Raw genomic sequence first — 23,642 nt, forward strand, 5'->3', positions numbered from 1 at the left:
TGTAATCGCCAGCCTCAAACGCTTATTATAGATGGCAATCTGGCTTTCCGAGTTCATGCTCTTCAGCTCTCCACTATGTTGCCTATGGACAAGATGCTTATTTATAAGACCCAGTGAGTTATCACCAATATATTAAGTACTTGATACACACTTGACCATTAGAAAAACTTCAGCACTCCTGATGATTTAAGAACAACTATAGAGATCTCATCTCAGTCAGATGGGCCCAGAGATACTTCTGAAAGTAATATGACAATGGCTGCCCAAGGAGAACCCCAAGTTCAGTTCAAACTTGTATTGGTTGGTGATGGTGGGACTGGAAAAACAACATTCATTAAATGTCATCTGATTAATGAATTTGAGAAGTATGCAGTTACCTTGGACGTTGAGGTCCACCCCCTCATGTCCCACACCAACAGAGGACCTGTTAAGTTCGATGTATGAAATACAGCTGGTCAGGAGAAATTTGGTGGACTGGGAGATGGTTATAAGCCCAGTGTGGCATTTTAATGTTTGATGTTACTAGAGTTATTTACAAGAATGTGCTTAACTGGCATAGAGATCTGGCATGAGTGTGAAAAAACTTCCCCATCGTGTTGTGTGGCAACAAAGCGGATATTAAGGACAGGAAAGTTAAAGTCATTGTCTTCCACAGAAAGAAGAGTCTTCAGTACTACGGTATTTCTGCCACAAGTAACTACAACTTTGAAAAGCCCTTCCCATGGCTTGCTGGAAAACTAACTGAAGATCCAACTTGGAGTTTGTTGCCATGCTGGTTCTTGCCCCGCCTGAGGTTGTCACAGATCCAGCTTTGGCAACACAGTATGAACACGATCTAGCGCAGTGGTAGTCAACCTGGTCCCTACCCCCACTAGTGGGCGTTCCAGCTTTCATGGTGGACAGTAGTGGAGCAACCAGAGTATAAATAAAAAGATAAATTTGCCCTGGCCGGTTGGCTCAGCGGTAGAGCGTCGGCCTAGCGTGCGGAGGACCCGGGTTCAATTCCCGGCCAGGGCACACAGGAGAAGCGCCCATTTGCTTCTCCACCCCTCCGACGTGCTTTCCTCTCTGTCTCTCTCTTCCCCTCCCGCAGCCAAGGCTCCATTGGAGCAAAGATAGCCCGGGCGCTGGGGATGGCTCTGTGGCCTCTGCCTCAGGCGCTAGAGTGGCTCTGGTCGCAACATGGCGACGCCCAGGATGGGCAGAGCATCGCCCCCTGGTGGGCAGAGCGTCGCCCCTGGTGGGCGTGCCGGGTGGATCCCGGTCGGGCGCATGCAGGAGTCTGTCTGACTGTCTCTCCCTGTTTCCAGCTTCAGAAAAATGGAAAAAAAAAATTAAAAAAAAAAAAAGATAAATTTAACTATAGTAAGTTGTTTTATAAAGACTTATTCTGCCAAACAACGAAAATCCGACCTAAAGTACTTGGTAAGTAATTATTATTATATGCTTTAATCTGCTGTAACTCTGCTTTGTAAATTTTATAAAGTAAAGTTACTTCCCTACTTTATAAATCACCATTACTGTGGAACCGGTGGGCGGTTAGAAAATTTTACTACTTACAGAGATACAAAAGTGGGCGGTAGGTATAAAAAGGTTGACTACCCCTGATCTAGCGGATGCTCAGACCACCACTCTCCCAGATGAGGATGGTGACCTGTGAGCAAGGGAAGCTGGAGCCCAGCGTCAGGCTGCAGCATGTTCACCATTCTGGTATCAAGCTAAGCGGAACATGTGCTTGATTTTGGGGATGCTGAAGAAGACGAATGGGCTTTGGGGTAAATATGGCGGTTAAAAATATACCTTTTTTTTTTTTTTTTTTACAGAGACAGGGAGTGAGTCAGAGAGAGGGATAGACAGGGACAGACAGACAGGAATGGAGAGAGATGAGAAGTATCAATCATTAGTTTTCCATTGTACGTTGCAACACCTTAGTTGTTCATTGATTGCTTTCTCATATGTGCCTTGACCGTGGGCCTTCAGCAGACCAAGTAACCCCTTGCTGGAGCTAGCGACCTTGGGTCCAAGCTGGTGGGCTTTTGCTCAAACCAGATGAGCCTGCGCTCAAGCTTGCGACCTCGGGGTCTCGAACCTGGGTCTTCTGCATTCCAGTCCGACGCTCTATCCACTGCGCCACTGCCTGGTCAGGCTATACCTTCATTTTTTGAACTCCATATTCAGTTGTTTTGGAACACAGTTGTTTCCTTACTGAGTTTCAAATATAAGACTGCTACAGTCAATCACAATATTCAGTGGTAAAACCTTATTTGTTACTGTCATTCCCATTCCTTTTCATTTAGAATCAGAATTGTTATATTTTAAATATCTAAAAAATTCCCACAAATAAGTACAACCATAAACAATTAGGAAGTACCAGGTGAAAAACAAATCCAATGTAGAGAGGGTATTTGGGGAGCAGAAGCCTTTTATACTGTATTTTTTTTTCTGTAGATCAATCTGATATACTAATAAAAAAAAAGACATAATATCAAACAAGTTTCTCTTACCTTGGTGAATTTACTTTTGATATTTGTATAAAAAATAGTATAAAAAATCCAAGGCTATTTGAAAGTATATTCCACTAAAAGCCAAACATAACCAAAATGATCAAATTTAGAGACTGCTTAGACAACGATGGTATGATAAAACAAAACATGAAGGCCCTGGCTGGTTAGCTCAGTCAGTTAGAACGGCATGCATCATCCTGAAACACCAAGGTTGTAGGTTTGATCCTTGGTCAGGGCACATAGAGAAAGCAACCAGTCAATGCATAAATAAGTGGAACAAAAAAATGAATGCTTTTCTCTTTCTCTTTCTCCCTTCCTCTGTCTTTCTAAATCAATAGCAGCTGCCTGTTTCTCTCCCTCCCTCTCTCTCTAAAAATCAATAAAAAATGATAATATAGTGTAAATTATACTATATAAAAATAACTATTTGAAATAGTTATTTAGAAAATATTAAATAAAAAAGTGGCATAAACTATTATGAGCTGTTTATATATAGAAAGTATGTCTATAAAATATACTAGGTTTCCATAAAGTGATAAAGATTGAAAGAGTCAAAGGATCTGAGACAATTGATACTTTATGGTGATGACATTTTTGCAGTTTTGGATATTATAATTATTTTGCATTTTTTTCATTATATAGCTAAATCAATAGACAATGAAAAATATTCTTTGAATTGAAAGTACACATTATTTAGGCAAAGAGCTCTTAGGTAGTGAATGTATTCAAATAGATGACTATCAGTAAGGAAATCCTTTGCTGTGTAAGGGAGAATAGACTCAAGTTTCCTTCAATTCTGATTCTATTCCTTTCTGGAACTTCTAAACTTGTTCTAATTATTTCCCATTTCTTTTACTGTCAAAGAAAAGCTCATGATATAGTAATCGTCAGTTATACTCCTGTTGGCATATAAATAAGGTAAGTCTTGCCAATAAAGTCTTATATGGTATTGTTTGCAGTATCAATTACACAACTAAAAAAATTTAACCCAGATATGCAATAAAATGACTCAATTTGAAAATGTGAAATCTACTAACCCAGACATTAATACCTGATTAATATAATCTATGTTAATATCTCCCCCAAAAAAGAATTATAACATATTTAAAATGTACAATAAGAAGCTTAAAGATTACCTGTATCAATACTTTCTAGCACATCAAAAAGACAACAAAACTAACAAATAATATACAGCCCCAATGACCCAGAAAGTGGAATTTGACCTCACTCTTATACTTTCCTTTCAGTACTCAGAAAATCTTACCAGAGAGGAACAACAAAACAACAACAACAAATCATTAATGTAGAATGGTCTATTACAAAGTATATTGATGGTATACATGATATATGATACAAAAAATAACCAAGAAAACATACGGTTTAAGCTTAGAAATCTTGTAAGATAAACTCTCAAATGAGAAACGAATCCCCGCACTAATCAAATTCAGGAAGCCTAATTAGAGCTGGTAAGCCTAATCTTCCAATATGGCATTTGCCTAAAATGTGGTCAAGAGCACTAACTACTTTAGTGTATAAGAACAGAGATTATCCAGAAACAATATAAGGACATCATTAACTTCTGAGTAATAATACAAACTAGCATATACCTCATAAGAAGTTAATAACCCCCCCTTTTTTTTTGAAGAAAATGAATCATGTTGTTGATGAAAATGTTCTTTTAGTGATTATTTCTTATTCTTACCCAGAATGAAAGAAAGTTAGTAAGAATGTATTAGTTTGAGCAACTGATAAAATGTATCAACAAAAATTCAGATTTTAATCACAAAGATGGTGGAAGCCTTCCATTCAGAGTTACCTAATTTTCTACCTTCAACATTATCCCTGGGTGACTTCATTCAAATGCATAATTTTAGTGACCATATGTTCATCAATAAAACTTCTAAATTACCAAGATCATGACTTGACCACCTATTTTCATCAAGAAAACTGACACCTTTAGAAAATAGCTCCTTTAACCAAGACCCCATGCAAATACTTATCAGGATCCATCTATTCTAACTTGTTTCTTTCCTATCTCTCCTAAGATCATGCCTTCATCTTGTTCTGACCTCCAATATTACTCAATCAGTTTTCCTCTTTTACTGTCTCTTTCTCTCTTCTAGTTTCTTTCCATTGGCATTTAAGTGGAATCCAGTTGATTGCTGCTCCTGTCCCTCAATATCTAGCAAAACTGGCTCAAATTCTGTGTGAGAGTCTAGGCCTTCTCCCTAGTATTTCTGCAAATCCTTACATGTTTATAATCATAGGTCCCTCCCAGTCCTTGTGTGCTCTCCTGTCTTTGGTTTTCACAACAAAATCATTCACACTTCAGACTATTGAATTATTGATGCGTCTGAGAGATCAGGGAAGGGTCCTATTACCTAGCACACAATTTCTGGTTCCTTGCTCTCTCAACACGAATCTGTTTCTCCATCCTCTCATTTCTCATCCTCTTCATTCTGGATTGTTCAAGGATCCCTTAATGCAGTGGTCCCCAACCCCCGGGCTGCAGACTGATACTGGTCCGTGGGCCATTTAGTACCTGTTGGGCAGATAAAATGTATTATGCTCACTTTGTAAAAGATGACGCTGCCCATGTGGAGGCCGTTGCCCAGGTGATATTAATGTGTGTTGGGGGCAGGCAGGATCATTGTAGCCTGGAGCTTGGTTTTGGGATTAAGCCTTTCCCACCCTTTTTGGTGTGGGGTGGTACAATCCCATCTTGACTCAGATAGGTGACTTTGTATTAGAGACTTCCCTATTGTGTATATTGGATTAAAGGTTTGGATTTCTACACTATAAAATAGGGGCAGAATAGGAGCTTGCTCTCTTGGTTCCTGAGATTAGCACTAGAGAGCAGGGAGCAGAGAAAGGCCATGTGGAGGAGGCCAGGAGAAGCAGCCAAGATGGCGGAGTGTTGAGTGAGAAGCCAGTTTGTGCAGTTTGTGCAGGGAGAAGGAAGGAGATGGGGAACAGAGGTGAATAAGTCTGGTGAGCTAGAAACCTTTGATTCTAGGAAACTCGGATAAGTCAGTAGCTTTGTGAGCACTGAATGTGAGTGGGCTTTGGAGCCTAGTGTGTGTTTTTTACTTGCCTGCTGGGTGCAAGCTAGGATTAAAGAAGATGGCCCATCAGTTTTTGTCTTCGTTGTTTCTTTACTGACTGTCCGAATCCAATGCGAACCTGCATGGGCCGGGCTGCTGTGTTGGTAGCCCTGGCTCCTGGTTATACAGTACCGGTCTACAGAGAAAGAATAAATAACTTACATTATTTCTGTTTTATTTATATTTAAGTCTGAACGATGTTTTATTTTTAAAAAATGACCAGATTCCCTCTGTTACATTCATCTAAGACTCACTCTTGACTCTTGTCTCAGTCACGTGATACATTTATCCACCCCACCCTAAAGGCCGGTCCGTGAAAATATTTTCTGACATTAAACCGGTCCGTAGCCCAAAAAAGGTTGGGGACCACTGCCTTAATACACTTTACTTCTAGTGTCTTGGTGCCAGCCAACCCATTTTCTTTTTCTACATATTATCTATTGTTAAGTCTCACCAACTATTGTCTTGAAATCACTTAAATCTGCCACTTTTATCTTATTTCTAGGCCAACACATTAGTTTAAGTATCCGCCCCTTGCACTTGGATGACTGCAGTACCGTGGACTAACTAGACGCAGGCCTTGGACTCGCTGCCCTCTTCGATAAATCCTGCAGAGACCGGAAAGATGTGTCTTGACCGTGTCAACTCCAAGGTCAGAATTCTTTAACAAATCTTAATTCCTATGGAATAAAGTCCCAATTGCTTAGCCTGACATTTAAGACCTTCTATAATCTGGTCCCAACCTAATTTGCCAGTCCTCTGACATCAGAACCAGTCAGACTTGTAGACCCACTCTCTTTTGCATCTATTTGCACGGTCCTGCCTCCCCTCCTCTGGAATGTGTTATCCCCCATGTTCCAGCTCTCATAATCCACTCGTTTTCACATCTGATCTCAAATATTATTACCCAGTCTTTCAAGCCTTTCCTAGCTCTCTAAGCCCACAGAAGTCTTTACCCTTTGGACACAGTATCTCATTTCTCTTTATTCATATTAGGATGATAATTGTCTCTACTTGCCAGGGACTGAAGGGGTTTCCTGGAGCATAGGACTTTCAGTGCTAAAACGGAATGATCCCATTTAACTAGGACAGCTGGTCACCTTACCTGTAATATATGCGTTGAAGGTTCTGGGGAAGGAAAGGAAGGTGGTAATTTTTGTGGATGTCTCCTGTTGTGCAACTTCAGATGCTCACCAAAAACTCCATGGAGGGCAAAGAAAGGTGAGTGAGGACACACGGTGGACCTAGTGACAGGCCTGGGGCTGAGACCTTCCGATGAACACATAGGTAAAAGGAGCACATTTCTGCAATTACCTACATTTTCCTATTATTTTATTTCTCAAGGAATTAAGAAAAGCAAAGGCAAGTTAAAAAAAAAAAATCAGGTAAGGGGGCTAAGTGTGTGGGAAAAGTAAAAATCTTAGAACCAAGAGGAAAATCTAGACAGGCAAACAACCTTTTTCTTTTATTGTTACCTTGGAAACAATCAGAATCAGAGCTATTTACTAGGAGAATTAAATGAAACCCACAAGTTCAGGTCAAACTTTCTGGAGGTTTTCTGATGCCAAGTTGAAATCCAAGGTAAATTATAAAGGTTTAGTAAAATGGCAGCAGATAAACCAGTCAGAGAATTGTGTGAGATTTGTAACATCCTGAGTCACCTTGAGTTACTATGGGTCCCTCTTGGCTTTCTACTGATATTTGACCATGTCCTATAGAACTGCATGACTTCATTTCCCTTAATAACCATTTATAGCTGTAGTTCATTGGGAGGATCAAAGAATCTCTGATAAAGTTAATTTGTATATTAAAATGGAGGACATACCAGTAACCCAGCCTGTCATAAATCTAAAGCTAAGTCAGCCATCACTCCTGGGAAATGGTTCACTGTCAAGGAAATGTAACACCAATCACAGTCTCCCAACTTGGTTTTAGACAGTTTACCTAATTTTAGAGAATAGGACCTACTAGCTTTATAAGGAAATCCCTGATGTCCAGCAAACCATGTCCTGTTTCTGTGTTGCCTCTTCTAAAGTTCTATAAAACTTGCTCTTGCCCAAAGTTCCCCAGGAAGCATTCTCTTCTGCTTTTGAGGTGCTGTACTTCTCCAATCCATAGACTGTTCTCCCTTGAATGAAGGACATCAAACTCTTTACTAAAGTGTTTTAGCTTTGTCGTTTGACACTGCCTAGACCAAAAATTAAAATAGCCTCAACTGTTTGGTAGAAATGCATGGGGACAGAACCATATCACAAGCTAGAAATGAGGGACTTGAGAGAACTCACCATAAAGAAAGAAGTCTGGCAAGATTAGCAATAGGCCCTGAAGGTCCGAGAGGGTTCATGGAACTAAAGAAGTTTGGTAGCTTGAACTTGACTCCTTCTGTTAAAAAGAAGACAACAGGCCCAAAGTGAAGTCGCTTATGCTAAGTACTAAGTCACCAAACTGAGACTTGATTGCAGTTTCAGCTCTCCCTGATGTGGAATCTTAAACCAGTCAATCAGGAATCGGTTACCCCAACACTATCAGGTAATCTGCCCGATAGACCCCTTCCACCTCCTAAAGAAAAATGATCTTGCCATAACCATTCTGCTCCCTAGTACAACTTCTTTGTTCCTGCTCCTTTCTGCCTATGAAGGTCTTTTATTTTGTATCATTTCCTTGGAGCTCCTTTCTCTTTCTTTCCTTTCTTTCTTTTCTTTTCTCTCTCTCTCTCTCTCTTAATTGAGAGGCGAGGATTCAGAAAGACAGACTTCCGCATGTACCCCTACTGGGATCCAACTGGCAAGCCCCCTACAGGGCAATGCTCTGCCCATCTGGACTGCTGCTCTGTTGCTAGGCAACCAAGCTATTTTAGCCCCTGAGGCAAAGTCATGGAGCCATGCTCAGCACCCAAGGCCAACTCAAAACATTTGAGCCATGGCTGTGGCAAAGGAAAAGAGAGAGATGGGGGGTGGCGGTGGAGAAGCAGATGGTCACTTCTCCTGTGTGCCCTGACCAGGAATTGAACCCAGGACTTGACATGCCAGGCTGATGCTCTATCACTGAACTGATTAGGGCCTACTTGGAGCTCCTTTCAATAAGATCTTTAAAATTTCCTCAGTTGGATTTTGTTTTTTAAAATTTCCAATCCAGTGATCTGGGCAGTGCACATTGACCTCTGGTGAGAAAAAGTGCTGTAGTGTATAAAGGAGCATGCTATTTATCTCAGTGAGCTTCAGAGTCCAAATAATCTGTGGCATCATCCATCCTGCTCTATCCCTTAAGCAGAGTGTGATCTATAAGGGAGGAATTGGTCTTCTAATTTGCAAGAGAACATCACCCTGAGGACTGAGAATATACACCATGGCAAGGTAAATCACCAGTCAGCTGATGGCTGGAGAGGGCAGAGGACTTTCTGGGGAAAAAACAACAACAAACCAACCAGGGGAGCTCAGTGGGGCAAGGGCTGGGGCTAGGTGGCAACCTGGAATGTTAAGCAGTGATGTCAGGCAGTGTTTGGAATCCCAGAAGTAGCATGTTTGGGGTGGAATATTCTGATCCCTTTTCATATTAACATGAATTAACCTCTTAACTTACTACTTATTGCAGTTACTCATGTTTTTTTTTTTTTTTTTTTTAATAGGTAGGTGATCAAATCCTTAAGAAAAAGACCTGTCTTATTCACCTATTTAACCTCAGGAGGGAGCTCAGGTATTAAACATTAGGGGAATCTATTGTATCTTTCTAACCAGCCTATAATTGCTGTGGGTATGTGAACCAAATACTCAACTTGCTAGAATTATTTTAATGAGAGTAAAGCTTTATGACTTATTTTGTATGACCTATTGTTGTGCTGAGGTCTTCCCTTCCCTTTCCATTCTAGGATGCATTCAAATACAAGACAAGTGTTACTCAAAAAAGAGGCTAGATTAACTTATTGAGAGATGCATCCATCTAATTTTCTTAGTGCATGGTTTCTTTCTACTTACCAGAAAAATTCAGTAGAATTCTGTACCAAGGTCAAAAAAAATTTTTTTTTAAATAATTAAATTGCTTTTTATTCCACTTTACTCACACCAGTGCTTTAACCTTCCATAACTTGTAGCTATTTCCCATTTATTTTGTAGGCTTAAGCCATTGTTAAAAATTTGAGACTTTGCCACAATTTCGCTTTTAAAGAAAGCAAAATAAAATATCTAACTATGCAGATAGCCAAGCAGTCGTTCCTGTTCAACTTGCTCTTTCCAATATTTTGTAATCAGACCTCTGTGTTTTGAAAGCTCTTTGCAAATCTAAACACAAGCATCCTCAGGAGACCCCAGGGCAGGAAATGCTTTCAGCTGGGTCCCAATGTCACCCCTCAAAGCGTGGGACGGGGCAGGACGGGCCAGGGGAAGCGTTAGAGGGCAGCCAAAAGCTGCAGGGGGCGGGGCCGCCCCGGGCGAAGGCGGGGACTGGCCCTCGCGGGGCTGAAGGAGCCCCGCTCTCCTGCGCTCGGGTCGCGGCTCTCCGCCCCTCCCACACCGCGCAGCCCGAATCCGGGTACCGCCGGCGCGTCGGGCGGCCCCTTCCGCTTCTTCCGGGCGCCCGGCCTGGGCATGCAGCTCCTGCGGAGCCTGCGGCTCCCGGGGCTCGGCGCCTACGCTGGCCCGCTCGCCGCGGCCCGCGGCCCCCGCCCCGTCGCACCGCCCACTGGGGCCCCGCTCCGCCTCCGCTCCTGCCTCGCGCCGGGCCCGGGGCCGTGGGGCCCGGCCGCCGCTGCTGCCTGCGGAGACGCGGGGCCCGCTGGCGCCGCCACCATGGAGCGCCCCGAAGCGGGTGAGCCGGGGCTGCCCAGCGGGCCGAGGGGGGCGACCGGAGCCTGGGACCGGGGGCCCCGCGCTGCGCTCGGCCTCGGGAGGGGCCCGGCCTCGGCCCCGGCCCCGGCCCGCGACCCTCGGCCACGCCGCGTGGAGGCTCTGCTCCTCCCGCCGAGCAGGGGTGTGCGTAGCACGGAGGAGCCCGGTCAGCCGCGCGTGATCGGTGCTGCTCGAAACCCATCACGGCCTGGTGCGCGCAGTGGTGCGGCGGGCGAGGCGTGGGAACCCTCCCCACGTTTCCGATTTGTTTACCCCTGTCTGATACTGTCACAGACTTAGCCAGACTCCATGCCACCCCTTCGAAATATGAGGTCAACAACACCGGGAGAATCTCGACTTTTATCCCGTATCACAAACATGAAAGACCTGACCCATCACAGTGTGTCGTTGAGATTTTATTCTAGGCGTTTGAAAAGGACCTTTTTTAAACTGGCGCCAAATCTGGAGTAGGGTCGAGAATTTATTTCCAGCTTTAGTTAGCGTTTACTGTGAAACTGAGCTTGGTGCCTAGAGCGAGTTAGGGGTGGGCTTTGGGTGAAAAGGACCAAAAGCCAATTAGATATAAATTGCTGGTGTTCTTCTGCGATCTCTTTGTCGTGTAAACGCTTCTAAAGACACAGCATTAAAATGTTAATTGTATTATAAAATCGCTGTTAACTAGTGTAAACGTGTTTACTACATTTGTTATGGAAGGGAAATGATTAAGGCCTGTGGCTGTGTTTGAGGATTTGATTTTTTTGAGATAGCATATCTGGGACTTTTCTGTACTCACATGAACAAGTTTAAGATGTTTTTGGAGGTTACTCTTTCCTGCATTCCTTTATTCCTTTTCAGATATTATCTTATTTGTCCATTTTTCTTTAGCAGTTGGATTGCACTTTAAAATTTTTTATCAATTTAAAAATTATTGACTTTAAGAAGAGGGGGAGAGAGAGAGAGAGAGAAACATCATTTATTGTTCTACTTACTTATGCACCCATTGGTTGATTCTTGTAAGTGCCCTGAGGGGGAGAGGGGGTGGGGATCGAACCTGCAATTTTGGCATATTGGAACTGTGCTCTTAACCAACTGAGCTATTGGGCCAGGACGTTGGTTTTTTTATCATGAGGAAACCAAAGTATGAAGGTAAAGTGACTTGATTATTACAACTCTCAGCATTTATCCAGATGTAAGATGCTACCATTTTTAGTAGCTAAGCCAGGAGTAGTATGAATGAATGGCATGTACCCTTTTTATTGGTTTTTGGGCAATATACCAAATATATATACCTAGTACAGTAAATAGAAAGTCTTGCTTAGTGAAGTCACACTTTATTATTCAAATAGAAAGCTTGCATTTTGTGTGACAAAGGGCAAATGCCCCCCCATCCATCTATGATGAACTCATTTGCTAGAGTGCACATACATTTGACTAATAGTGTATACTTAATGTATGGATTTAGAATATATTTTAAATGTATTCATTGTTTTGTTACAAAAGTAATATTCTGTTTAAAACATTGAATAGCAGGAAGTGGGAAAATGTAAATTATTAAAGACAGCTAGGTCAGCATTTATATATATATATAAATCCTTTAGCTTTTTCCTACCTAATTGTAATCATAGTATTATATTTGCTTTTTAAAAAGTCAGTATTTCAGCCTGGGCTGTGGTGGCACAGTGGATAAAGTGTCAACCTGGAATGCTGAGGTCGCCGGTTTCAAACCCTGTCCTTGCCTGGTCAAGACACATTCAACAATCAGTGAACAATTGAAGCGAAGCAACTATGGGTTGATACTTCTTGTTATCCCCTCCTCCCTCTGTAAAATCAATAAATAAAATCTTTTTTAAAAAGTCAATATTTGTTATAAACTTTTTTTGGTTGTTGCAGTCTTCATAGGTATTATTCTTCGTTGTCATTAGAGTGAGTATGCTTTGTGTAGCCATATCCCTGTTAAGCATTTAAGCTGTTCCACTTTTTCTTTTTTATTTAAACAAAGCTGTGGTGAGTCTATGTCAGCATACAGGAGTGGGCAAAAGTAGATTTATGGTTGTATGGAAAAGAATACAATAATTAATAAGTAATCCAGGAATAAAGTGTGTTTCGCATACTCACAACTGTAAACCTACTTTTGCCCGGCTCTGTATATGGTAGATACCCAGATATATCAGTAAGAACGTTTACATGGCTCCTGATCTTTTGCCAGACTGCTTTCTGAAAGGATTATCTCAATTTACAGTACTATAAACTGTGTATGTTAAGAGGCAGTGGGACATGTTGCTGGAAGGGGCAGGTTTGGCAGCAGAGGGACTGAACTTAAATTCCAGGCCCAACACTTACCTGTAACCTTGGGTAAGTTACATAATTGGCTAGTCTGTAAAATCAATAAAATAATCATACCTCCATGATAGCATGGTTGTGTGGTGAAAGTTTACTAGCTGTGCTTGGCATATAGTACAGTCTCATGTTAGCTGTTTGTAGTAGTGGTTTGCCAGTTTCACCTTTATGTTACTAGTGCTCTTAGAAGCATTGCTCTTATTTGGATTTGTACAACAGATAGAATTTTAACTATGGTTAGACCAAATTTTAAGTACTCAAAACAATCACTTTATAGGTGAAGTGCTTTATTTAAGGTCAGTTATTATAAGACAGTTTTCCAAAAGCAAAATATTTATACTGTCTGTCAAAGAAAGTATAGTTGTGATGGATGTGTTAATTCACGTCTGTTAGCCTTTGCCTAACACTGAAGCTTAGAGAACTGGAGGAAGGCTTTAGATTTGAACCCTGCTGAGCAACATTGCTCTGTGGAGTGACCAGCAGTTCTTTCAAGAGTTATTTGGAAGTGGTATTCTCTTTTTGCTGAGTTAATAATTTGTATCTACAAAAATGATTTCAAGTATTCTGTGGTTTATAGGACAAAGTTTATATTTCACATTCTAGACTCTTGATTTTAGAATAGCGTTGCATTCAAGAATTTATATATGCTTTATTTAAGAAGATGGAGAACGATGTTGAGCAAGTCATGCTATGCTTCAATATTTATTTTTATGTCATATGGGATGATATTACCTTTCCTTCATTCATCCTGTGAAAATGAGAATCTGTGATATGCTGAAGTTGCCTTTAAACACCAGGGGTTGTTTTTTCTTGAGCATTGAGATAGCTATACTGCAATGTAGCTTGAGTAATTTATTCATCACTCCCAGTGTCTACTTACCTTTGTTCAGTCATTCAGTACAAATGATCACCTACTGTGAACAGAACATTGTTCTAAGCATTGAGGAATCAAAGGAGAACAAGACACAGCACTTTAAGAATTTAGTCAGGTGAGCATACTTACTGAGAGGGGTGTAATTATGAAAAGCACCCTCTTCCACTTTCAAAAGTGTTCCGGTTTTATCGGTAAACTATGTGGTCTCTTTAGCTTAAGAGTCTAAGGGGAAAGACAGACTTGGGGGCATATATAACCTGATGTATTTGTGCTGTGATGGGAGGAAACACTAGGTGCCTGGAAGGAGGTGAGACTAACTCAGACCTGAGCTGGAGATCAGGAAGGTTTTTTCTGATAGCTAAAGTCTGATTTGAGTTTTTACCTTTAAATTGATTGTTCTCAACTGTTAACACAATCTCTGAGTCTGGTGTAGAAACAAAGTATGGAAGAGGTGGAAGGGGACTTTCTGGGGCGATGTTTTTCAAACTTTCATTGCACATTAGAGAATCACCCTGTGAGGCTTTATTTATTTAATTTTATTTTTTTTACAGAGACAGAGAGAGAGTCAGAGAGAGGGATAGATAGGGACAGACAGACAGAAACGGAGAGATGAGAAGCATCAATTATCAGTTTTTTGTTGTGACACCTTAGTTGTTCATTGATTGCTTTCTCATATGTGCCTTGACCACGGGCCTTCAGCAGACCGAGTAACCCCTTGCTCGAGCCAGTGACCTTGGGTCCAAGCTGGTGAGCTTTGCTCAAACCAGATGAGCCCGCGCTCAAGCTGGCGACCTCCGAGTCTTGAACCCGGGTTCTCCACATCCCAGTCCGACGCTTCACTCACTGCGCCACCGCCTGCTAGGCTACCCGGTGAGGCTTTAAAAAAAGAAATTTATTGATTGATTTTTAGACATAGGGGGAGAGAGGAGAGAAACATTGATCTGTTATTCCACTTACTTATACATTCATTGGTTGATTCCTGTTTATGCGCTAACCAGATACTGAACTTATAACCTTGACACATTGGGACAATGCTCCAACCAACTGAGCTACCTGGCCAGTGTGCTGTGAGGCTTTAAAAAAATATTGGAGACCTGCCTGATTCCCAGAGATTGTGATTTAGTTGGCCTGGGGTGGGACCAGATGCAGCTTTCTTATTTATTTATTTATTTATTTATTTATTTATTTATTTATTTTGTTGAGTGGGAGGGAGAGAGAGACAGGAACATTGATCTCCTGTATGTGCCCTGACCGGGGATTGAACTGGTAACTTCTGTATTTTGGAGCGATGCTCTAACCAACCGAGCTTTCTGGTCCGGTCAGATGCTGGTAATTTTAAAAACCTCATTAGATGATTCTAATGGGCAGGCAGGATTTAGAATTTTTCAACTAGGACAACCTTGTCATCTAAGGGGTGAGATAACTACTGGGACCTAAGAGTTCACATGACTTGCCCAGGATCACACAGCTAGTGGAAGCCAGGGCCGGTGCTAGACTATATGTCTCCTGGTTTTCAGTCCCAACCCTTTCCGTCACAGCAGAGCCAGTATATTTCCAAGTGGCACAGGCACTTTGGAGATTGTATAAGATGTCTCTGTTAAATGAGCCAATTTCATATTACTAAGCTCTTTTCCTCCCTAGTTTATTGAGGTATAATTGACAGATAAAATTGTATCGATTTAAAGTGTACAGCCTGATGATCTGATATAAGCATACACTGTGAGATGATTGCCACAATCAAGTTATCAAAACATCCATCACCCCACAGAGCTTTTCTTGTGTGCGTGAGAATACAGTATTAACTCTAGTCAGTACGCTATACATTAGATTCTTAAAACTTATTACTAATTACTTAGATTAAGAATAAAATAGAGAAAAACAAATGCTGGGTTTATTTCGTTTTGTTTTCATTCAGCCTTGTTCATATTTAGTTGCACAAATACTACTCTTTGTTGCTAGCTTTTCAGTTGTAAGCTACACGGTCAGTGGCGATCCTTTCTGTGTGGCTGCATGTGCCCAAAGGTAAAAGAAAGTTTATCACAACTTTTGTACTGCTCTATTAAAATTTTTGTTTATGAGCCCTGGCCGGTTGGCTCAGTTGTAGAGCGTCGGCCTGGCGTGCAGGAGTCCCGGGTTCGATTCCCGGCCAGGGCTCACAGGAGAAGCGCCCATCTGCTTCTCCACCCCTCCCCCTCTCCTTCCTCTTTGTCTCTCTCTTCCCCTCCTGCAGCCAAGGTTCCATTGGAGCAAAGATGGCCCGGGCGCTGAGGATGGCTCTATGGCCTCTGCCTCAGGCGCTAGAATGGCTCTGATTGCAACAGAGCAATGCCCCGGATGGGCGGAGAATTGCCCCCTGGTGGGAGTGCCGGGTGGATCCCAGTCGGGCGCATGCGGGAGTCTGTCTGACTGCCTCCCCGTTTCCAACTTCAGAAAAATACAAAAAAATAAAAATAAATAAATAAAAATTTTGTTTATGCACTGCAGTTTTCAATGTAAGCATAAAACGAGAAAGGAAACCGTTTCTTGTTTTTACATATTTCAAATAGTTGTGAGTTTACGATTAGATTCACAGTAAACTGTAAGATCTTTTGCTTTTTTTTTTTTTTAAGACTATTGATTTTTGCATAGGTGGTGGGGGGTCAGGAAAGGAGTAGTAGTTGCTTCATTCTAGCTGTTCATTGGTTCCTTGTCCTATGTGCCTTGACCCAGCAAGCCTGGGTTTTGAACTGGCGACCTTAGTGTTCCAGGTTGACACTCTATCCAGTGCACCCTCACAGGTCAGGCAGATCTTTTGCTTTTTAATCATTGACTTTCCAGACAAGCATATTTGGAGCCATGTATTTTTGACTGAATTTCCAATGTTACTGTAATGATGGAGAGAAAAGATTTAAAGGTCTTTATTGAAGAATAAAATAAAGGTCAGAACTTATACAAATGAGAATACATAGTGATAGCGTTCAAAAATAAACATGAAAAAGACCAACAAAAACTTGTTGGTTTGTTTTTAAAAGGTATGTGAAAAAATATAGGTTTTGAATTAAGAAAATATAGCTATAAAAGGTCTTGAGGATTATTGATTAACTAAGTCTTCATATAGCCCTGATTTGAGTACAATGTTTCAGAAAACTATTAAAGTTGTTTAGTATAAAATGCACTTATAAAAATGTAGCTATGATATACATAATATTAACATAAGTAGCTTTACAATATATTTGAATACAAGTATTATAGTATTATTTCTTAACATGTTAATTTATATTGAATTCAGTTCGTTGAGTTGTTTTAGCATAGGATATGTTAATTAAGTTAAATAATAATTTTTTTCTTTTTTGTGATATATTAAGGAATAAATTTCAATGAGTGTGAAAATATGTTAAGAAAAAAGGCATTCTCCCAAGAATTTGAAGCCAATACTATGGATTCTCCAGTGGATGTGCCATTTGCTACTATAGATATTAAAGATGATTGTGAAAGTAAAAGTAAGTACTTTATTAAATAAATATGAATAGCAAATTTAGTGACAGATATACTTTTTCTTAATAAATTCATCTTAAATTTTGTTATGTTTTTGAGTTTGGATTAATTAGTGGTTATCTGTTGATCCTCTATTGTCAAAACTATCACAGATAATATTAAGACATGTCTCACGAAATTTTGGGCCAGATCATTCTGTAGTTTACAAGGAACTTTAGAAAAGAATGGGGCAGGACGTTAGATGGTTTATAGGCTCCCTTCCGTTATTCTGGAGCCAGTGCTGATTTCAGCAGTACCCATTCATCTAACAAATGTTTACTGGCCCTTTGATTCCAGCCAGGCACTTTGCTACGCATTTGGAGGGTCACCACAGAACAAGGCAGATATTATCCCTGCTTTCACGGAGCTTAACAGGCTAGTGTTGAAAACACTTAAACTTTTAATCAGTTATGCATTTATTAGATTGATTAGTCCTTAAGTGCTCTGTCCACAGACTCTAGAGAACCAATATTTACTTGATTAAAATACTGCTAGAACTACATAACTTTCCAAATCTGAACTCTTGTCATTGTAAAAACAATACTGTACATGGTATTTGGGGCTACCCCCCTAGAAATGTGACAGATTTACCTATTATCCAGGTTACTTGTGAGTAGGAAAATAGGAAGAACCACCGATGTATTCCACAAATATTTGACTGCAAACTCTGTACCACTCATTGTTTGTAGCCTTACTTAGAACCTTGCTATGATTTGGTATAGTTTTATCTTGACTGGGTGGGTCTATAATGGAGGGGGTACTCCATAAGAAATTATCTAGTTTATTCTCTTCAATTTTGAGAAGAGAAAATGAGACCCAGAGAGGGTAAGTAAATTAACTAAAATCACACAGTTGAAAAGAACTAGTATGGAATTGTGACTTCTGATGCATTAGTCATTTTTTTGATGAACATTTAGTGGATGCCTGACAAATGCCAGATATTTGCACCAGATATTGGGAATGTGGAAGCACATAACAATATTGAGACATATCACCATCATGAAACTCATAGCTTCCATGGGGAGCCAATACAATAACAGCTCTAATTCCGTAAGATGAATGCCATAAAGCGGGAATACATGGGGTGAGGATATGTGTGGGGAAGCATATAACCTGGATGTTGGGTAAAAGGTGTCATGGAAAGCTTCCCAGAGATTTGGAGACAGAAGAGGAGGCTTGGAAGATAAGTACGAGCTATCCAAGGTTCTTTATGCTAACTGGCCTTGACCTTAACTGATCATCAGAATTTTCTGTGTAGTGATATAAAATTACATATTCCTCTTTTCCACTATTATGTCAGGTGGAACCATTCCGTTTTATTTTTTTTTTACACATTCCATATGATTTTGATGCTCAGCCAGTCTCAGAAACCACATTGTTCTCTATCATACTGTCTTTTGATATAAGAATCTCGTTTACATTTTTGGGACATGTAAGGAGAGAGGGATGCTTAAAATGTATGAAATTTCTGGTACCTTATTAGTCAGTTTTTCCTATTCCATAATCCAAGGAATATGGAAGAAAAGGATGAAGAGGTGTTTGTTCAGTCAGAGCACGGGTTTTCTGTATTTTCATTTACAGCCGGCCTATGGAGAATAGCTTTTATGTTTTTCACGACTGCTAGCAAAACCTTCATTGGAGAATTAGTGTGCCAGTTAAGTAGGAGAAGATACTCTTTGGAAACGAGAGGCAAAAATAGCAATGCTTTAATCATGGTTTCCTCTACTTTCCTACTTTTTGAGCAAATAAAATGAATTTCTCTAAAAAATAAAATCACTTCTTTAGATTTCATTACTCTCTCTAATTTGGTTATAAAATAAAGGAGAAAGCTCCTCAATAATCATGTCTACAAGCCCATGGTGGGCACCTCCCATCCATTCTTCTTCCCTCTCATCCCGTTGCAGTCCCCGAATCACTCCCACCAGAATGCTCTCAAGTTAGACTGGAATAGAGAAGTGAAACGTGTTCACCGTTCCAGCTATTGGTACTTCTGACTTACACATATTTAATATATCTGAAACAAACTGTTTCTACTAGGGTTTGAGAGTGATAACCTCCAGAATCCCAGAAAGCAACTAGTATTTTGTAGCTACTGTATTCTTTTGTTTGTTTGTTTTTGTGTAGCTACTCTATTCTTATATCTCCACTGGTGAGAAACAGTGGCCATTGGGACCAGAAAGAAGGAAAGGGAATGGACCAGAAAGCAGTCCATTTCTGCTCTGAAAGGTACAGCTGCTTTTTTCAAGGATGGACATTGTGAGGACTGGCCAATCCTTCACGCAAATAGGGATCTTTTCTCTGCAGTAGATGGTGTATTTTTTACCAAAGAAATGATCTTATCCATGTAAGTTAGGGGCTTGCTCACCTACACAAATCCATTTTTAGGCATGTATATAGTACTGGACCACTTTTTGATAGCTCAGACTTTCTGAATTAGAGGTCTTTGTGGCTTAGTCTAGACTCCAAACCACCATGTGTGATATTTCCTTTGTGGGAAGATCGATTTCAAATACCAAGCTCCAACTCACACAGTCAGTGTGGTATGATGAAACAGAAAACATACTTTAAGTTTTGGTTATTTCATTTCTATTTTGTGACCTTGGACACTTAAACTGTGTGAGCTGGGCTTCTTCAACTGTGAAATGTGGATAATATCCTCCTGTTTACCTCACATGGTGCTGCTATACAGATCAAAGGAGGTAAAGTGTGGAAAAGGCAATAATAACTGATGTTTAAAAGAATGTACTACTTATTAAACCTTTGAAACATAAGTGTTAATTATTTGGGAACAACTTGTTCTCTCATTTTTATAATAGCGTTTACTAAAATGCTAAGGAACAAATAGTAAAATTTTTTGCGAGCCAGAAACTGCTAACTAGTTTTTGTGAAGAGATTTGTATAGAAATATACAGGCCCTGGCTAGTTGGTTCAGTGGTTGAGTGTGGGCCTAGTGTGTTGATGTCCTGGGTTCGATTCCCTGTCAGGGCACACAGGAGAAGTGACCACCTGCTTTTCCACCCCTCCCCCCCTCCCTGCTCTCTTTCTATCTCTCTTCCTCTTGGTTGGAGCATGTTGGCCATGGGCACTGAGGATGGTTCCATGGCCTTGCCCCAGGTGCTAAAATGGCTCAGTTGCTGAGCAACAGAGCAAGGGCTTCATATGGGCAGAACATTGCCCCATAGGGGGTTGCAGGGTAGATCCCGGTCCTGATGCATGTGGGAGTCTATCTCTCTGCCTCCCCACTTCTCACTTAAGAAAAAAATAAATATACAAAAAAAAGGATTTTTGTTGTCAACCCTTAAACCTTGAGATAAATATAGTGATGGTGTTTGTGTCCAAAACACAGGACAATTAGTTGGTAGCTTGAATAGATTTGGGGCTTTCTCTTACATTTAGTAACATGGAAATTTAATCAGTTGAATGGCTCCGTGGTAGACAACAACCTTAAAGTTCTCAAGTGGCTGGTTGCCTTTGGTTCTTTCAGTTTCCTTTGGTGGGTGGAAATTGTGAGGTAACTGCCAAGAAATTCTTGCTGATTGAAACCCTGGCAGAGCGATGGGGAAAGTAGTGCTAACAAGAACACCGTGGGAAGGGGAATCCTTGCCAGTAGGAAAACTCCCTGAATGTTTGCTTCTGAGAGCCTGCGCTGTCCACTGTGTTACCATCAGTGTGGGAGCAGGATCATTAGGTATCATGCACTCTAGTTGGCTGAAATGAGTCCTTACATTTTCTTTTTGTTTGTTTTTTTGAGAAGAGACTATTTTACTAGAATTATATGTTAGGATATAAAATGTATCAGTGTGTTAGAATGAAATGTAAAATATATTAGTTATACATATTAGAATATAAATATATATTAGAAATAAAATATTCAAATGTATATACAAAAGAAAATCTTTTAGAAATATTGAAGAAGCCATATACCTTGAGCCATACCTCTGGCTTTATAGAAAATCCTGCATTACTGAGTTGTTGGTTTGGAACTGGATGAGTCTGTTCTTCCCCTTCCCCTTCCCCTTCCCCTTCCCCTTCCCCTTCCCCTTCCCCTTCCCCTTCCCCTTCCCCTTCCCCTTCCCCTTCCCCTTTTCCTTCCTTCCTTCCTTCCTTCCTTCCTTCCTTCCTTCCTTCCTTCCTTCCTTCCTTCCTTCCTTCCTTCCTTCCTTCCTTTTATACAGGGACAGAGAGAGAGTCAGAGAGAGAGGGATAGACAGGGACAGACAGACAGGAACGGAGAGAGATGAGAAGCATCAATCATCAGTTTTTCGTTGCAACACCTTAGTTGTTCATAGAGTGCTTTCTCATATGTGCCTTGACTGTGGGCTTTCAGCAGTCCGACTAACCCCTTGCTGGAGCCAGCAACCTTGAGTCCAGGCTGGTAAGCTTTTCGCTCAAGCCAGATGAGCCCATGCTCAAGCTGGCGACCTTGGGGTCTTGAACCTGGGTCCTCCTCATCCTAGTCCGACGCTTTATCCACTGTGCCACCACCTGGTCAGGCTCTGTTCTCTTTCTTTACATAGGGTGGAGTCATTGATCAATAGGGTAGAAACTCAGTAAACCAGCCAGAAAATGGGGTTGCTGTTAGTTGTCTCTGAAAGTTGAATGGGAGTGTGCAAGGAAAAGTCATTTTATTGCTGATACGAATAGCTCAGTGTGCTTCCCATAAAGTATAAGTTTGTGGAGAGTTTTCATTTATTTGACTCTAAATTTTCTTTAAAAAAAATCACATCCTTTAACTATCAAGCCATATTTAGTCAAGATTCAAAATAAAATATTTGAGTGAGTTATTTATTTATTTATTTGGCAACATGTCTTTCCTAAGTGTGGAATTCAGTTCTTCCCATTTTGAAATTATAATCCTTCCTTTACCACATACAGAATTCTAACCTTGTAGTTATTGGAGATTTCAGAGATGTGGGAAATTATCATTTTATTACTTATTTATTATGTAATACTATTAAGTTATATTTAAAACAAGTACTTCAACTCTTAAGTATTTTAAAATATCAAAATTGTTCAAAATATCACTGCCCCAGCTTCCTGTGCTGTTTTGCACTAGCCTTGTGTCCTGATTTGGACAATGAGACATAAGGGGATGAATGCTGGGAACTTATTTGGAATTTGTTTATAATTTTACTTTAAAAAATGGGTAATTTGCTTTAAATTTTTTTCAATATTATATTTAATTTGCAAAAAAACTGTTCAAGACCACTTTTAATTTTCCAAGTGGTCTGGATGATGAAAAACATTGGCTAGTTTATAAAGCATCTCAGTTTCTTTTTGGAGTCTCTCAAATGATCTTAGCAGATACAGATTTATCTCCCTAATTATGTTTAGTTCTGGGGAATATCTAATAATGATAATAACGAATAATAACGCTGATTTTGCACCAGGAAGCAGTCTCAAAGCTTTCATGTAGTAACTCACTTAATCCTCAAAATGATCCTGTTATTATTATCCTCAAATTATACGGTAGGAAACTGAGGTAAAGAGAGTTCGTGTGACTGATTTAAGATCACACTAATAAGTGGGGGGTCCTGGATTCCCACCCAGATACTCTGGGTGTAGACTATATTAAGATTGGTTTCCATTTTCAGAGTACCAGTTTACTAAAAGCAGATGGAGTTGGGCTAGAAATGTATTTAGAAATGGATCAATACTGTATGTATTGCTTCATTAGCATATTTTGTGGCATCTGTTTTAAATTAGTGTATTTAGTTTATGTTACTCCAATCAGATGTGGGTCCTTTTCTTGGATATCTAAAATTATAAGTACCTCTTCAACATATTGATTTTCCATATTAAAAAAAATTACATGGAATTAAAACCCAGTGGCATCATATGAGGCAATGCAGATCATGTTTATAATACAGATGAGAATGTTGCAAACTATTTTTTAGCAATAGAATTTTTAAAGTTCCGACAAGCTTATAGGTATAAAAGAAGCTAATAATAATTTATATTATATTATCTTTGTGAAGATATATCATTTTAACCATATTAATCACTAGGCAAATTGATATCATTTTAACCATATTAATCACTAGGCATATTGTTGAGAAATGTAGTTGTGAAATGGATATGCAAACATGCCAGGTAATTTTGCCTTTATTCAAAATGATACAGTTAGACCTATCACTCAGGTCACCTTGCTCTTATTTACCCCTATCTCTCTCTCTCTCTCTTTTTTTTTTTTTTTTGTATTTTTCTGAAGTTGGAAACAGGGAGGCAGTCAGACAGACTCCCACATGCGCCCGACTGGGATCCGCCCGACACACCCACCGAGGGGCGATGCTCTGCCCATCTGGGGTGTCACTCTGTTGCAACCAGAGCCATTCTAGCACCTGAGGTAGAGGCCACAGAGCCATCCTCACTGCCTAGGCCAACTTTGCTCCAATGGAGCCTTGGCTGCGGGAGGGGAAGAGAGAGACAGAGAGGAAGGAGGGGGCGAGGGGTGGAGAAGCAGATTGGCGCTTCTCCTGTGTGCCCTGGC

General features: G+C 40.5%; 1 protein-coding gene and 1 pseudogene across 3 annotated transcripts in view; both read left to right on the plus strand.

Annotated features, from left to right (window-relative positions):
• The first annotated feature begins 255 nt into the window (after window positions 1-255).
• Window positions 256-1,660, plus strand: LOC136316335 (GTP-binding nuclear protein Ran-like; annotated as a pseudogene).
• Window positions 1,661-10,042: 8,382 nt separating this feature from the next.
• Window positions 10,043-23,642, plus strand: part of AKAP7 (A-kinase anchoring protein 7) — a 121,697-nt gene continuing 108,097 nt past the window's right edge. For all 3 annotated transcript variants that reach the window (XR_010727674.1, XM_066248147.1, XM_066248148.1), the window contains exons 1-2: window positions 10,043-10,408; window positions 16,984-17,118. Coding sequence is in view for 2 of the 3 variants with exons in the window: in XM_066248147.1 (XP_066104244.1) it covers window positions 10,189-10,408; window positions 16,984-17,118 (355 nt within the window). In the remaining variant the exon portion in view is untranslated. The remainder of the gene's footprint in view (window positions 10,409-16,983; window positions 17,119-23,642) is intronic.

Source organism: Saccopteryx bilineata, chromosome 12 (genome assembly GCF_036850765.1).
Source record: "Saccopteryx bilineata isolate mSacBil1 chromosome 12, mSacBil1_pri_phased_curated, whole genome shotgun sequence".
In the NCBI taxonomy this organism is placed as follows: Eukaryota; Metazoa; Chordata; class Mammalia; order Chiroptera; family Emballonuridae; genus Saccopteryx; species Saccopteryx bilineata.